This window comes from Drosophila rhopaloa, unplaced genomic scaffold (genome assembly GCF_018152115.1).
Source record: "Drosophila rhopaloa isolate 14029-0021.01 unplaced genomic scaffold, ASM1815211v1 contig_167, whole genome shotgun sequence".
Classification (NCBI taxonomy): Eukaryota; Metazoa; Arthropoda; class Insecta; order Diptera; family Drosophilidae; genus Drosophila; species Drosophila rhopaloa.
The window spans coordinates 4,582,743-4,598,963 of record NW_025335047.1 but is presented as its reverse complement, the minus strand read 5'-3'; the positions used below and the strand labels follow the sequence as shown (position 1 = coordinate 4,598,963).

The 16,221-nt window shown below is 37.6% G+C and overlaps 1 protein-coding gene across 9 annotated transcripts in view; it reads left to right on the top strand.

The window, feature by feature from the left end:
• LOC108052987 (protein held out wings) overlaps positions 1–16,221 on the top strand; it is a 39,035-nt gene that overhangs the window by 16,752 nt on the left and 6,062 nt on the right. For 5 of the 9 annotated variants that reach the window (XM_044458712.1, XM_044458714.1, XM_044458710.1 and 2 more), the window contains exons 3-7: positions 5,245–5,378; positions 11,846–11,962; positions 13,729–13,869; positions 14,252–14,348; positions 14,593–14,934. In XM_044458712.1, the coding sequence (XP_044314647.1) occupies positions 5,245–5,378; positions 11,846–11,962; positions 13,729–13,869; positions 14,252–14,348; positions 14,593–14,934 (831 nt within the window). Of the gene's footprint in view, positions 1–5,244; positions 5,379–11,845; positions 11,963–13,728; positions 13,870–14,251; positions 14,349–14,592; positions 14,935–15,852; positions 15,932–16,221 lie in introns of those variants that run through there. The other 4 variants (XM_044458716.1, XM_044458715.1, XM_044458717.1 and 1 more) reach the window with 3 other exon arrangements.

Below are 16,221 nucleotides of genomic sequence, written 5' to 3'. Positions count from 1 at the left end.
GTTTGCACAGTGTTCGCTTGTCTTCATTTAATTTCGCTTGCTTCCTTTCTGATCAGGAACATTTCTATTTAACTCCTCACCTCTGATGATTTTACGCTTTAAGGAGCACCTCGTCTGTGGTTCCTTGGTTTATCCGATGGTATTTTCATTTCCTCTGAGTTTGTTTTGCTCGCAATTCGTTGACCTATTTTTTTTACGTGGGGTATTGTTTTTATGTTTTTTTCTTTTAGCTCTGGTGCTGTTATGTTTTCCGCCAGCATTAATTGTGTTTTCTTTTGTTTTATTTCATTTATAATGGTTGTTGCTGTAGGTGAGTCAACGGAATCATTTTTATTTATGTTTTTTTTTCTCCTCCGCGACAAACTTTCAACAACTCTTGTTTTCTGTTCGCCAAATGTGGGTTAAAGTCCGTCTGATAAAAAATGACGCTTGCGTATGCAATATTTATATTAAATTCATGTTAACACAACTTTATGTGTCTCGAGGAAAATCAGATGAACCAACTGATATATTAATGTCGTGCCAGAATTGATATTGTATATAATGGAGACCATGGAACTTTGAGCGTGTGAACCAAGTTGCCACTGACAGCTTTATTATGGTGGAAATTTATTAATAAAAATTCATAAAAAATTGTCATTGCTGTCGCTGGGTTGGATATAGTCATTAATAAAAATGCTGAAAATATATTAAAACACAAAAAGAGAAGCCATTTTAACAAATGTTTATTTTTGCCTTGATGCGAAACGTTTGCACTACAGTGCGGGCCATAACTTCGAGGTTCAAGGATCGGTATTGCCATTGAATTAAACTATTTATGGATTATTTGTCAACAAATTGATTATTTGTCAAAAACAAAGAACTTCAAACATAAAATTTACTTGGAATATTGTGTACTAGCATGTCTAATAGAACAAATCAAGAAACATACAGACATATTTTCAAGAAAATATATTTAATTTTGCATTTTTATACGCTTGCTCGACATATTAATCTGAAACCAGCTGTTGATTTAGAAGCCAATGCCTTTTGGCAACCACAAACCGAAAAGATATGCACAAAATATGCAAAAATTCACAAAAAGCGAATAATAAATTTACTTCAACGCACAATAATCAAATTTTTTTTTTCCGTTTTGCTTAAATACGAGTACAATGCGAAATTGCAAATGCGCCCAAGGCCAATGGAGTTCATGACGAAAAGTAAATAAAAACCATAAAATCAAATACATTTGGCGCTTGCCAAATATGCGGGACCTGGCTTAATTGCAGCCACAGAAGGCACAACAATCGGGCTGAACCTAAAACGTTTTCGAGCGTTCCGGCCATTTCTGGTGACAATTTGTTAGGACTACCAGCCCACACAGACCGGCGGACATAACAACAGAGGCCGAGACGAAACCCAAACGATCGCAGTTGACATTGTTTTCTTGGCTACAACGCCCACACGCTCATCAACTGGCAGTCATCTAATTCGTGTGGTATGAATGGTTTTGCATTCATAAATTAGCCGCCAGATACTTAGATATGTGTCGCACTCAGCCAGTTAATACTATATCGTATATAGTATTATCCCCCTGCCTTATTTACCATTTTCCACCTGAAGTCGTGATCCAATGCAAATTGTTCTCCCAGCTCAAAACAATCAATCAGCGCCCCTAAGCTGCTGAGCAGCTGAGTGCGGTTTTAATTTGGTTTAAAGGTGTCTGCGCCATCTGTCTGGCATATCTTATTAGATTGACAAGTTTAGGATTCGATAAGTTATATCCTCTTAGTGTATTCGGTGCGAACGAGGTTTTCGCTAATGGAGAACTGATCAAGGGTGTCGTGATATGCTTATTTAACTGAGAATTATTTAATTGTATTTAGATAATTTGTTGTTTATTTTGTGTTGGTGTCACGCATTGAGATTTAGCTTAGGATTCTGTGAGTTTACATATATTTAAAGGAACCCCTTAAAATAAACCAGGCTCAAATAGTTAACTATTAAAACCGTTCCATAACTATCTCTACATACGTATAAAATCTGATTCCACATTAATATTCCCGCTACTATATACACATTTTATGCCCTACTTGCCCACGGACATAAAGAACCCTTGCCAAAAAATCGTGGTGCATAAAATTTGACAATTTATTGACGCTCGACTGGTTGTTGTCGTTCTCAGTCGCTTTCGCATTCGTGTTTCGTGTTCATCATCAAGTGCAGGAGGCTAAATTTAAAATTCAAATGTTGCAAAATGCGGCAACCAAGCAAGGCGGGGCAAATATGCTGCGTTATGTTCGCCCACAATCGAAAAGGGCGAATTCGAAGAGGTATCTCTAGATTTGTGACCGATTTAATGGTGATCTCATGCTGAAATTAAACAGGTCCATCCTTCTTATCCACGCCCAGCCTTGAGCTTTACCCATTTTTATTCTTAGTTGCTTGACTAATAACACTCCATAGTTAAGGTTCGCCATAATTGCTTTTGTGGGGGCTGGCTATAAAAAGAGCGTAGACAAAAATTATACAAAATGATAATAATACTTGAACACACACGCAAAGCAGTTTTTTTTTTTTTTCTATACTTGGGGTGCCAAATTTGGTAGCTCCGTCCCTAGCCATATATAGAGTCCAGCGAGTTGGCCAAGAGATAGAGTCATAAGCGCGCGGTCTATGTAAATTATGACTCGCATGGCGAAAAAGATACGGAGATTGCCTTAAAAGCACAAACGACTTGACTTGTTAATGAATAAGAAGATCTTTCATTGATAATTATTAGATTGGCACTGCTCTGCTCTCGTTCTCCCCGCCCACTCTACTATATATATGAATGCTATGCCCGGTTCTGCCGCGGTATGCCCTAAAATGGTCAGTTGGCAACAGGTGAGCTGGAGCCAGGGCTTTAATTATAGACTCCAGGCTAAGTCTCTGACTAAGCTGCTATTAATTAAGCCGCCTGCGCATATGGCAGGGGGTCTTGATTATTGTAATTTATCTAAATGCCGCTATCAATCCATCTGACTTGGCCCCAGAAGTGAATCAGTGACTCCGTCATCGGTCCGCTCGTATGCAAATGCAATTTTACACCAATTTGGCGCGGCTTATTCATCTAATCTGGCTGCACAATCTTCGTGCCACTGCCACACATCGGTCACGTTGCAGATTGAAAAGATGTGGATGCGGATTGACACTCGCTCGATTAAAATTGACAGCTGTCATGATTGCGTTTATGCCAATGGCTTATGGCTTAGAACAGAACCGCCAAAACGACGATGATGCCATCAATGGAATTCTCTACTTGCGTGTCGCAACAAATTACACGAAAATGCTTGAACAAATGAAAAGCCTTTCTGGAGCTTCTCTTAATTATGGTAGAGGGGAAAAATCTCTTCTCCATACCATCTCTATCAATAATCGAGTCAAGTGTTTCGGACCGACCCTGTCGGTGTACCTCCGATTCATTCTCGTCTCTCTGTCATTTTCTTTATGGGTTCTTTGTCCCGCAATGAACTCTGGAACGGGCCTGGTTTCTTTTTCGCACCGCTCGGAAAAAGTAAATTTAAATTTTGTGCAATTTCTTTTCGCCTTCTTTGTTAGCTCTTACTGCCCAGATTTTTTTTATTTGAAATTTTATTTATGTGCCACAGAGAAAGCTGGGGGAAATAAATAAGAAAAATAAGCCAGTAGCTGGATAGATAAAAATATCAAACATAATTAAATTAAATGCCAAACAAGATGTGCTTCTGTGTGCATATTCCACATTCAACAGGTCAATAACCTTATACATGGCCTTTTATATTCAAAAAGAAATTCTTAGAAATTTGTCTAGTAGTTAACAGAATATATCTTCACCAAGTTGAGAACTGCAAAATATTCCCAATTTTATTTGAGGTGTTGAAATGTCTTTTTTGAAATAAATATATAATGCTTTATTTTTTGGGTTACAAAAGTTTATTTTAAAGACGTGTGATGTCAGCAATCGCACTGTCGAAGAAATCAGATAACCGTATGTCAAAATGTTGACATTTAGTGAGAGAAGTCAGGCATTTAATTTGATGTCATTTAGTGGCATATTCTTAAATCATTGCTGTGACATATGATGCAGTCACCTTTCCCCTTCCCGCCCCCGAGGCCAACACTCTCAGCACACCCAGCACAATTACCCACTTTTAGTGACAAATTGTCAAAGCACATGCCAAAGACAAACAATGCAATTGAGCTTATGCAAAACTTAACAACACCAGCAGCAACACAAAATGTTGATCATATCAATTCGAGAGCCCCTGTCAACTGACACAGTTGGGGGTTGAAACGCACGCCCCACCCGCCACTGAAAATCACAGAAAATGTGAATTGCAGGGGGGCTTCACTAAGGAAGGGGCGTGGCAGTTATGACTATGCACTGTCTGACCTCAGAATTAAGGGTTGGGGGTGGTGGGCGGTTCGATCATCATTACGATGATGCTAGGCAAATTATGGCATAATTTGTTTAAATATAAACCAAGTGATTTCATGGGGTCAACCTAATAAATAAGTTAGAATAGCAACAGTCAATAGCTGAGTAAACACTTTTACACGCCGTTTTATTGATGCTAATTTAGTAGGTTTTCCACCCAGAGGCAAATTAAACGTAATTTAATACAAGCACTTAGCTAAAATGACAAATTGAGCCGCGCTACGTTGAAGTGGAGCCAAAGAGCCAGCAATTAAAATTATCAACGCTTTGTTTGTTTGCCATTCATCTGTGTGTTATTACGCTCAGAAATAAATAAAGGCTGTTGTAAAAGTAGATTTCATATGATTAGTAATTAACCATTATTTTAGGCAATGAATTAATTTGACAGTTTGCAACATAATCAGATTAGAACTATAAAAATTGTTGTAAAGGAGTTTTAAAATAATTAAATAGTAAGTAGTATATTAAAAGCTAAGTAAGCCGAAGTTTATATACCATTGTAGCTACTAAAATTAAATTATTTCGATTTCTATCCGTTTTTTTTTTAACGATGATTTGTTGATTCTTTAACAATTTTTCAAACATTCTTATGGCAGGCAAATTAAAAATTAAGATTAAATAAATTGTAATGATATCAAGTATTATATAAAAGATTCCCTTTCAAATTTCTAGAATTTTTCTAAAGGTTTTCCACAGATTTTTTGGAAAAAATAATCTTATAATTGTTATTTTTGTCTTTTTGATTCTTGATTGTAAATATACATGTACTTACACTCCGCTATCTTTCCCTGTAATCATTTCAGAAATTGCACGCGTGCGCGCCTCACTGTTCCAGATCAATGGGGTCAAGAAGGAGCCACTGACTCTGCCCGAACCCGAGGGCTCTGTGGTGACGATGAACGAGAAGGTTTATGTGCCAGTGCGTGAACATCCAGATGTAAGTGGTTTTAGCTTGTAAAAATGATAACGATGATCTAATTTATGGATTTGAGGAGAGCACGACTTCCGCCAATTAGAATTGACAACGCGTTCAGTGAGCAACTGGGCTACACCGGAAATGGCTTAAAGGTGTGCCAGCCCGCTCAGCTATTTGCCGAGGTGTATCTTCGTTGCCGATAGAGTCAGTCATCTGTTAAGTTGTCTTGGCGGCAAGAAAGACGCACATACAAAAAAGAAAAAAACGCCCCAGCAAGATGCCAAATGCAAAGCTCTCTGTGGATGCACCCTTCCACTTTTTCCCTATAAAGCTTGAGCCGATACAGATACAGATCGAGCTGCAGATATATACACGTATAAATGGGTTAGACAAAATCATTGGAGCGTTTTAGGAAGTCGTTTGACGGCGTTCATTCGTTTCATTTGTCGTTCATTGTAGGCGTCGGAGCAAGTCACTCAGGCCAAGCCCTGCCACATTAGAATTTGATTTAATTTTATGCAATTTAAAATGTTTCCTCCCTTTTCCCACAACCCCCTCTCTCCCCTTCTTCAGACATGAATATTTCTTTGTTTTTTTTTTCCTTAGTTTTGTTAATTTGGAAATTGTTTGGGCGTAGTTTCGTTTTTTATTTATTTATGGCCTGACAGCAGTCGCAGTGGCGGAACTGAGGAAATTTATTTTACTGCATGACACACTTTGCTCTTGATGTTTATGTTTTTTGCTTCGTTTCGCATTTTTTTCGTTGTTTTTTTTTCTTTTCTCCTTTTTGCTTGTGATCCAGATAAATGCATAAATTTAAATAGCATTAATTAGACCCGAAAGCATTTCAGATCGCACTCCGTTCGATGATCGTGTCCCTACTCATGTGGCTTCTGCTCGGCAGCTGTTCAAATAATTTTCTTTGCCAAATGGCGCCAGCTCAGGGCGATTGGGTGGGGCGATGACCCAATCAAATGATGTGGAATTAAATGATTTTTAAATCGATTTTAGTGCTACTGAAAGATACCACCAAAATATTCTTGGAATCTCACTTTAATTGGGAGAATTTTCAATGACCACTATTTATGAGGAACAATTAATGCTTATAATAATAATATAACTTTCTTGGCTCTATAATTTGTAACTTATGTAATCCATTAATTACTTTATATTATTGGCAAACCATCATTACTCTAACTGCAGTTTCTAGTATTTTTCTAATGATCTTAGTTGAATTACCATATTTCTGAGCCTTATTCTTTCTTAATTATAAATTATCTACATGTAAACACGTTGGCCAATAAATATAAAAACTTGCCAAGTCAGCACCACTTACAAAGGTTATAGAACCGTTTGCCTTTCTTGACCATCGTAAAAATTAATGAAGTCAAAGTAAAACATTTCTCACATTCTGCCATTCAATTAATTACCGTCGGCCGTTGCATAAAACAAATATTCTAAACCGACTGAGAGTAAAGCCGGGCGAAAAGATAACACGAAAATAGACAGTCTACGCCAACATAAAATTGGACTTTATAGGGCTAGACCTAAATTAAATGAATATGAATGAGTTAAGGTCATAAATTAAAAACAACATACATAATTTAATGAAAAGAGCAGAGTGCCGGCTGAAACAACTTTTGATGATGATGTTTCATGTGTTCTCGATGTTTTCCAAACGAAAACTGGCACAGATCTCTGGCTAAGATTTACGAGCAGGGGGCCTTAGATTTTTCCGCTTGATTTTCGAATATTTCAGGTGTTCCAATCTGTCTTGTTTTCCGGCCCCTCAGATGTCGGGTGTTATGTGTGCGGGCGTTTCGAGCGCTGCTTTCACATAAATCATACCATTTAATTGCAATCATTTCGGGCAGACAAGGCCTATATAAACTAAAAATTCGCAAAGGAAAATTCTGACATTTTCCTACGGTCGCCAGTCGAATTTCGAAAATGTGTTTAAGCAAGACAAATGGCGTTTCGAGAAACATGGAAGTGCAACAAGTTTTGGTCAAAATGTTTATTGGTTTGTTGGTTTGTTTGTGCTCGCCCCGTCATGGGGCATAAATTTCTAGGCATTAGCCCCCAGACACTGGCAGTCGCAAATAATAGCAGTTAATAATTTATAACGTATTCAACAATGTAAATAGAGATTTGTCAGTTGGCCGACAGGCCGACCACAACAATATGCCATGTAAATGGTCAACAATTTGTCAACCCAGCTCCAAATGCAGAGGAGATGGCAGCGAAGATATATGCATCTATGTATGTATGTATCTGCTGAATCTCGTTTCTCTGGACGTGTCCAAAACACAAATGCAACTTAATTAAAGTCCCCAGCAGCCGAGGCATTAAAACAGTTTACAATTAATTACAGCCAACTTTTAACGCTCTGCGTTTTCAATGGGCGACCATTGATCCGCCTTTTCTCCATCCATCTCGTTCTCCTCGTTGTTCGCTGTCAACGCTCATTGCTCATACGCCCCGTGGCGCGTCATGCGACATCCGACATGCGACATGTTGACCCACTGAGCCTGGCCAGCTTCTGAGTGATTTCGCTTCGTACAGAACTGAAATTATGTTTGACATTTTTTATATTTTCGCAAACTCATTTTCCGATGCTTAAGTTTAAACAGATGGAAGAGGGACAATTAGATGCGAAATATTTTCGTGATGAGACAACGATGTTTTATTGAATAACAGAAAATGTTTAGATGAACTAATTAAAGCAAACATATTATTTAGTTAATAGGGGTCCACTTTATCTCTTTATGGTATTTTAATTGACTAAGTTTAGTGATTGAAACTACCTTTAAAATTCGATTATTCCCAACCAAATTGTTCAATTAAAACATAAAAAACACCCGAGTATTGGTAATTATGTTAAATGTTTCCGTAGACACGAACACCCAAGCGATCTGCTTAGAGATTAATTAATCAATTGTTAATACTTCCCATTGGAATGAGTAAATTCCCTTTCCGCTGATTAATGCTGCGGTCACACCCCCACACAGACTATACATTCCCCACCTGTGAACCATTTGACATTCGATTTGTGTTAAGGTCATTTGGCTTTTAGTCATATCGATCAAGTGGGAAATCGCGGCCATATTTAAGACAAATTATATCCCAACAGCAGGCCATCTCAGACATTGTGTTGATGTCTCCCCAAATCACCTTATGTTGCTTTTTGTTTCGCTTGTGCGCCTTTTTGTTTATTGTCTAAGCCGTTAACACAAAAGCCAATTAATCTACAAACTGCAGCAAATTAGTCATAAACATTGAAATGCTAATTACGTGCAATTTTTATGTACATTTTCGGTTGTTTGGTAATTTAATAGGTACAACCCCGAATGGCGTAGAAAACAAAAAAAACAGACTGCGAAATGTGGCAAGCATTATTTTCAAGTTAAATTTGCTGCCGTTGTTTGTCATGTCAAAGTTTGATTTATTTTTCCGTGTAATAGACGAGCTTTTTGTGTAGCGTAATTATGTTTGCTAAAGTGTCTCTCTGTGTAGATGCATATATATGCCATATATGTACTATATATGCATAGTAGTAGCCGACTAATCTATTTGATCTATGCCGACCCCTGCCTTGGTTGCTTATGCATTTCTGTTTCCAATTTACTGGCGAGCGGCTCAAATGAAAAGATTCGTAAAACTCACTGAGTCACACGGACAACGCGATTAAAATCTGAACACTATAAAGTATAATGTTCTTCTACTCAGCTCCTAATGAAAAATTCCAAATATTCTCTTTGTGTTTTGGTTTTCGTATGAAAAGTTTTGCGCACAATTGGTTGGTCTGTTGTCATGGTCACCTTTAGTGGGGGGTTCCTTATCACAGCCTCTCGTGTGTTTGTTTGTTTGTTTGTACTTTCCTTTTCAGTATTGTCGGTGCCCTTTGTATGTGCGTCGCAGTTCGCTTATCAATTGTTTGTACCTTTTGCTGTATTGAAAATTGTTGTACAAATTGTATAAATATAAAATATATTCCTTGCGCCCTATCTGAGCTCACAATCTGTAAAATAAAGCAGCAGCCTCCGCTCTCATAAAAAGCACACTTCCCCCCATACGCCATACAACATTTATTTGTACGCTTCACTTGGCTTCCCTCCACTTGACTTGCCTTGCAGCTACCGTTGTCGTCTGCCTTTTGTCTGTTTACTTCAGCACTTTTGGCTCAAGTACCGCCGGCAAAGGGTCAATTCAATTTTACAGACCCAAAGTCGCAAACAGTTTGCCTATACAGAAATCTATTTTAGATTCATTCCAAAATGTAGCTAATTTTGTAAACTTAGTAAATCAGTATTCATTTTAATCGGAAAACAAAAACCATGTTTAAAAATACCTTGAAATTAAAGATTAATCTTATCAGGTCATAAATAAGTTGTTTTATATTTTTTTCCGTGTAGTGCGTGACGTCTGAAAAGCTCTCTTAACAATAGAAAAAAAGGTTTTATTATGCTACCTTCGAATTCTAAAAATACATGGGCCTTCTGTGTGAATTGTGCATTTTTAAAGAATTAGTAATTGACTTTGTTTGGGCCTTAAGATCTTATTTGTTGTACCATTAAATATCTTAAGGTTGTATTTATTTTATAATTCCAGCTTATTCACTGAATTACTTACATTGACAAAAAGTGTTCTTTGAACCACACTTTTTAGGCCATTAATATAATTTAATTTTAATTTTATAATTTTTGTTTTTAAATCTTGGTAATAAAATGATTGCTTATCAATCATTAATGAAAACAAGTATTAGGGAGCACTCTACAAAAGCCATTAATTTCAAGTGTTACAATCTTAATCTTTATTGCCTCCCATATGAAAACTGCCGTCTCTATTTGAACTCCCCCACGAACTCTAAAGTAACATATGGGAAGAGCAAAACGCTTAAAGCGCAATCATTTATAATTTATTTGGCCACTCGTATTTGTTTGGCATTCCTCAATATTTGTCGAACGCAAGTAGCACTGCAACGAGTCGTATGTGGAATCTGTGAAGTGTTGCACGAGGGGAAATGGGTTTTAATTTCCGTTTAATGGTAAATGGAAGAGATCACTTGTGCAAACATTGAACAGAGCCAGGGATTTTTAATTAAGCAACTGATATGCAGGCGATAAGCAATGTAAATGTTGTCTTTTGCTTGCGTATCTCATTTTGTACGAACGTATGTGGAAGCGTTGTGATTGCAGCAACATTTCAGTTTATTTGGGTCTAGCAACTTTCTCGCCATAGTTTTGTGGACTTCAATGGAGGTTAAATGGTTTTTCAAAATTTAATTAAAATTGCCAGAGCCATTAGGCTTTAACTGCATTCTTCGCGGCAATTTTCAATTGATTCGATCTCAGGCAGTGGCAGTTGCAATTGCCGCTGATGCAGTTGCAGTTGCAGATGCAGGCTTTCAGATACAGAAACAGCATTCGGACTGACTGACAACAGCTGGTGTTGCTGCTACTTTGGCTAACTGCTGCCAGCGGCTGTCTGCTGTCGATGATCGCATCGCTGTGCACTTAACATCCCCATATCTCACATCCCATCACATCATCGCATTCGCAATGGGTCTCCAGATGCATGTGGGTGGGTTACGCCCCCGGGGCGCGACCAGAACTAGTTTAGTCAGCAATTTACAACATAGTAACTCACATGGAAATGTTTTTGATCTGGCCAATAAATCTAATTTATCGGCAGGCCTGCGGTCCCAGGTTGTTGCAATCTAACCAAAGTATATGATAATTGGGCGCCACGGCAGCTTACGGTTGGGGTCACCTCATCGCGGATTTAAGGCTTGAAAATATTGTTGGCCAACATGCCATGAACGTCCATCATCATCGACAAGCGCGTCAAAAGATTTTTGCACGCTCCGCTAATAGTTTAAGCAAAATTCTTTTGAATGTCGCCGCCTGATACACCGCAAAAAATAAATTTAATGGTGATTAGTTCGTTTAATGCGTAAGATTTCATTAGCCATGAACAAAAATTCAAATTTAATTTTAACATCTGTTACTTTAGTCTGTAACATGATTTGTAGTAGATTTCTTGATCATCCAGATTTCTCGATTTTAATTTTTCGAGTGCCCCTGACTGACTTGCTAACTGACTGACTGAATGCATTTGGCTATATGCACAAAGAGTTTTGTGTGTCTATCTGGCTGATTGGTTTATCGTGCCAAATTCAGGCGTGTCGCCGCGGGTCATATTACGTTCGCCCATTGTTGTGCCAAATGCTGTGGGTGACTCCAGCCTTCAACGAACCGAATCTGACCAGCGTCATACGCTTTAATAACTTCGACTTTGAACGGATCTGGCCTGGCATTTATGCATCCTGAGTCACGAGCCGATCTAATGCGTTTTAAATTTGCCAAAAACTTTGAACTTTAGACCAAGTTAGCCAGTTAATTAGATCGTATGTTGATTCGCTAATGATTTCCTCTAATTTCCAACATCTAATTTATATCTCCTCTCCATTTTCATTTCCATTTCAGTTCAACTTTGTCGGTCGCATTTTGGGACCCCGTGGCATGACCGCCAAGCAATTGGAGCAGGAGACCGGCTGCAAGATCATGGTCCGAGGCAAGGGTTCCATGCGCGACAAGAAGAAGGTGAGTGCAATGCATTGAGTGGATTCCAAATTCCATATGGTTTGGCAAGAAACGAGGCCTTACTGCACAAATTTTTGTGTGCATTCCAAAGATATTTAGCCATTAGCCGAGCACTTCAATTTCAATTTTAATTATCGTAAATAGTGCCCGCGAATATGGTACGCGTGCATATGAAAATTCTGTTGACAGTCGGTTTCCGTGCCAAATGGGAATTATTCTTAATTATAAAGCGGAAAAAACGCCCCTCTTCTCGTCTCTTTAAGGTTTTATTTTTGGATATGATTGCTATGTGGTTAATATTCCGCAAAAGTAATAAAGATCTAGCTTTACTATTTTAGAATAATTATTAAAAAAAAAACAATATTCAAAATTGTAATCTAATTAAGACATTGTAAGGTATTGTTCAATTTTTTGTTTAATATTAGTAGTGACCAGAACATTTTTTTGAAGAAATATGATTTAGCACCAATATTAAAGATTTATTTTTATTTTCTTTTTAAATAATTAACTATTGTAATCTTAAGGGATACCTTTAAGTCTAAACTTTGGACTGCATACAACACATTCACTGATATTTATATATCATACTTATATGCATATGTTGTCACTCAAAATGCTCTGATGATTTAATTTCCCCTGACGAAAAAAGCAAGACAAGTAAGAAGAAAAGAAGGAAAAAATAAAATGAGTGTCTCGAGATGATTAAATGTATTTTTGTAATTCATAAATGTGACGGGCCAAATGAGCGGCATTCAGAAAGAAAGGCAGACAGTCAGACAGGAGAGTTTTTAAAATTGGGAATTCGGTTGCAATATTTCGATAATTTAGTAGAAATGAATGGGGAGGACTCCCACACAAATGTCTGACTCATCGCGAACCGAAAGATTTTCGTCTGTGACACAAGTGAGAACCGAAAGAATATAAATGTTCTGTTTACTTGCATCTTAAAGATAGAAATAGACCCGACAACCGAATAAGAAATTAGTCATTGTGCATGCTTTGCTTCAGGTAAGAAGACCTTCCTCTAGATATATTTGTTCAGGTTCGTTTTGTGTTACTTTAGCTTGGCCACTCATCCGAAGTGGCCAACAAAAAGGTCGCACTCAATTCCTGATAAAACTTTTGCCGGCACTTATACGGTGACCAACTTGACAGTTGTTAATTTGACGTCGAATTAGTACTGGACTTCTTCAAAACAATTTCTATCCAATTTGATCCTAATTGATTATAAATTGTGGGTCACAACTCAAGCGAGATGAAGGAGAAATCGCAAGAATTCATTATATTTCAAGCACGTACGCCGCTAGTAATAACATCGGTGAAATTAAAAATTGCAATAATGTTTTTAGCGCGGCGTGACTCGCCAACTATTAATTCTTTTGCCCCATTTTTCACATAGGCACCTTGCTTATACATTTTCATTTAAATTTTCACATTTCTGAATATTGCATATATTAAGAGCAGTGAAGAGGAGGTAAAATGATTGAATTATTCGAATTCTTCTATTAACATTGTACGGTTTATTGTTTTGGGAAATTCTCTCCATGGCCAGTTCACACATTCGTGCTTAAAATTAAAAATAAATATAAATATAAATATTTTACAAATTGAAGTCACGAAAGAGGTTCTAATACCATAATAAATAAATCTAGCAAATTAGGTAAATATCGTAAAAGTATTTTGTAGGCATATTCTTTATATTTACTTTTTGTAGGCATGTTTTTTGTATTTACATGTTAATTTTCTTCATTGTGCTAATTTTTCAGGAGGACGCCAACCGTGGCAAGCCCAACTGGGAGCATCTGTCCGATGACCTGCATGTCCTGATAACCGTCGAGGACACCGAAAATCGGGCCACCGTCAAGTTGGCCCAGGCCGTGGCCGAAGTGCAGAAGTTGCTCGTGCCGGTAAGTGTTTCGCAAGTAATTTTAAAAAGCGAGTGACCCTCAAAATAGTCAAAAGTAATTTTATACTTGCCTAATAAAAAATTCATAATACGCCCGCGAAAAGCTTAAAGTAAAAGAGAAAGTAAACAGAGAAATTAAAAACAAATGCGTGTTGCCTTTCCCACCTCCTTTGTCTATGTTAAATCAATAATAAATTATTAAATGATTTCTCAGCTAAACTTAATTGAATGTTAACCAATATAATTAATAATGAATTTTCTTATATTATTTCTCATTCTCTCTACCAACAAATCTAATCTGCTTTAATGTATTCCGTTTAATACATTAAATCCCCCCAAAAAAAAAACAAAACAAAAACACAAACATACACTCGTACTAACAGCAAGCCGAAGGCGAAGATGAGCTAAAGAAACGTCAACTTATGGAATTGGCGATTATTAACGGCACTTATAGGGATACAACAGTGAAATCTGTCGCAGGTATGTCAACCGAAGCCTCTCTATATCTTCTATCCATCTAAAACCAAATAACCTAACCCGATCTCCACTCAGACAGAGCTAAAACACACAAAAGATAATAACGAGAACTACCAGCTAAAATCGAATGAGCGAGAGGCCATTAACCATTAACGATTTTGCAACTGTACCTTTAACGAAACCAAACTGATTTAAATTCGATTTACATTTCTTTATTTTGTATTGGATATATGTGTACGACGACCAGCTTTTTCATGCGTTGGCTCTGCTTCTTATCTGTATCCCGCAGTGTGCGATGAGGACTGGCGCCGCCTGATGGCCTCCGACAGCCGCCTGCTGACGCCCACCGGCCTGCCCGGCCTTGCTGCCCAGATTCGCGCCCCCGCCTCCGCCCCGCTGGGTGCCCCATTGATCCTGAATCCACGGATGACCGTCCCCACAACGGCGGCCAGCATATTGTCCGCCCAGGCCGCTCCGACAGCCGCCTTCGATCAGACCGGCCATGGAATGATCTTCGCACCGTACGACTACGCGAACTACGCCGCCCTCGCCGGCAATCCTCTGCTCACGGAATATGCTGATCATAGCGGTGGGTTGTTTGCCAGATAATCACATATCTCACCCTGAATCACTCTGTTCCATCGCTATCTCTATATCGATTATGATTTATGCTCACACACACACACACTTAGCGAATCATTCATCAATCTAGGCAGTCGTCTCAGAAGATATAGCTACATAAATCGGGGGGTTTAGCTACCAGTTAAATTGCGAGCAATAATATAGCATATCGCCAGACAAGCACATACCATCACACACAATTTAACACAGACTAGAGATACAATTTACACGTTGCGCATACGCCCGGTAGGTTTGTTTATCCTCTTAACACATTAACCAAGTGCAATCGATTGGGTTTGAAGTGACAGCCCAGCAGCGCCAGTGAGCTCAAGCATCTAGTATTATTTCTTTTTTATTTTTTATACATGTTCTTTGAACATATTAATTATTATTATTTTTTTTTTTGTAATATTTGTTTTGTTAATTGTCTTGTTTACACACCTACTTGTCATGTGAAAGATTTCGATTTTGCATTTAATCATTAGGAGCTTGTACATATTTTTTGTTGTTATATAGCAGGCAATAATATGGATTTGTTGTAGCCAGTGGCGTAATCACACCCCCATTGGAAAAATGTAATAGAAAATATGGTGCAAAAAAAAGTATCCTACAGAAAAACTTAGTTTTTCAACCGCCGGACAATAAATCATGTATACGCCACTGGTTGCAGGTATTTTACATGAATTTAACACAGTTATTATTATTTACGTTCAGTGCCATAAAGTATGCAATGAGATTTTCACGCTTTTAACCTTGCTTTCCTAAAAAATTCACAATTTTTATAATATTCTAACCAGAGCTAACAGAATTAAACCAAACCCTTTTCATTATTTTATCCAAAGACTATTTTATCTTATATATTTGTTATAAACATAAATATTTACAGTTGGTCGATATATGCATGCCGGCTCCGTCTTTTGAACTTCTCTCTCTCACTCTCTATTATTTTTCCCTTGAACAACAAAAACAGAACGAAATGTTGAGGAAAAACCCATTGAAAATGTTTAGCCTAAAGTTATATAGTTACAGTCACACCCCAAAACTGGAATAGAATTATACACACACACACATAAATGTATAGACTGTATATATACAATTAAATATTTACTACCTAGAAACAAAAACGTAAAAGTAAAACGGCACAACAAACAGGAAAACAGAAATACTCAATGAAAAATGAAACAAATCAAACAAGAAAATTATTGCTCGTCAATGAATTTGTTTTTAATATTTCTTATTAAAATTCTTCTTTAGT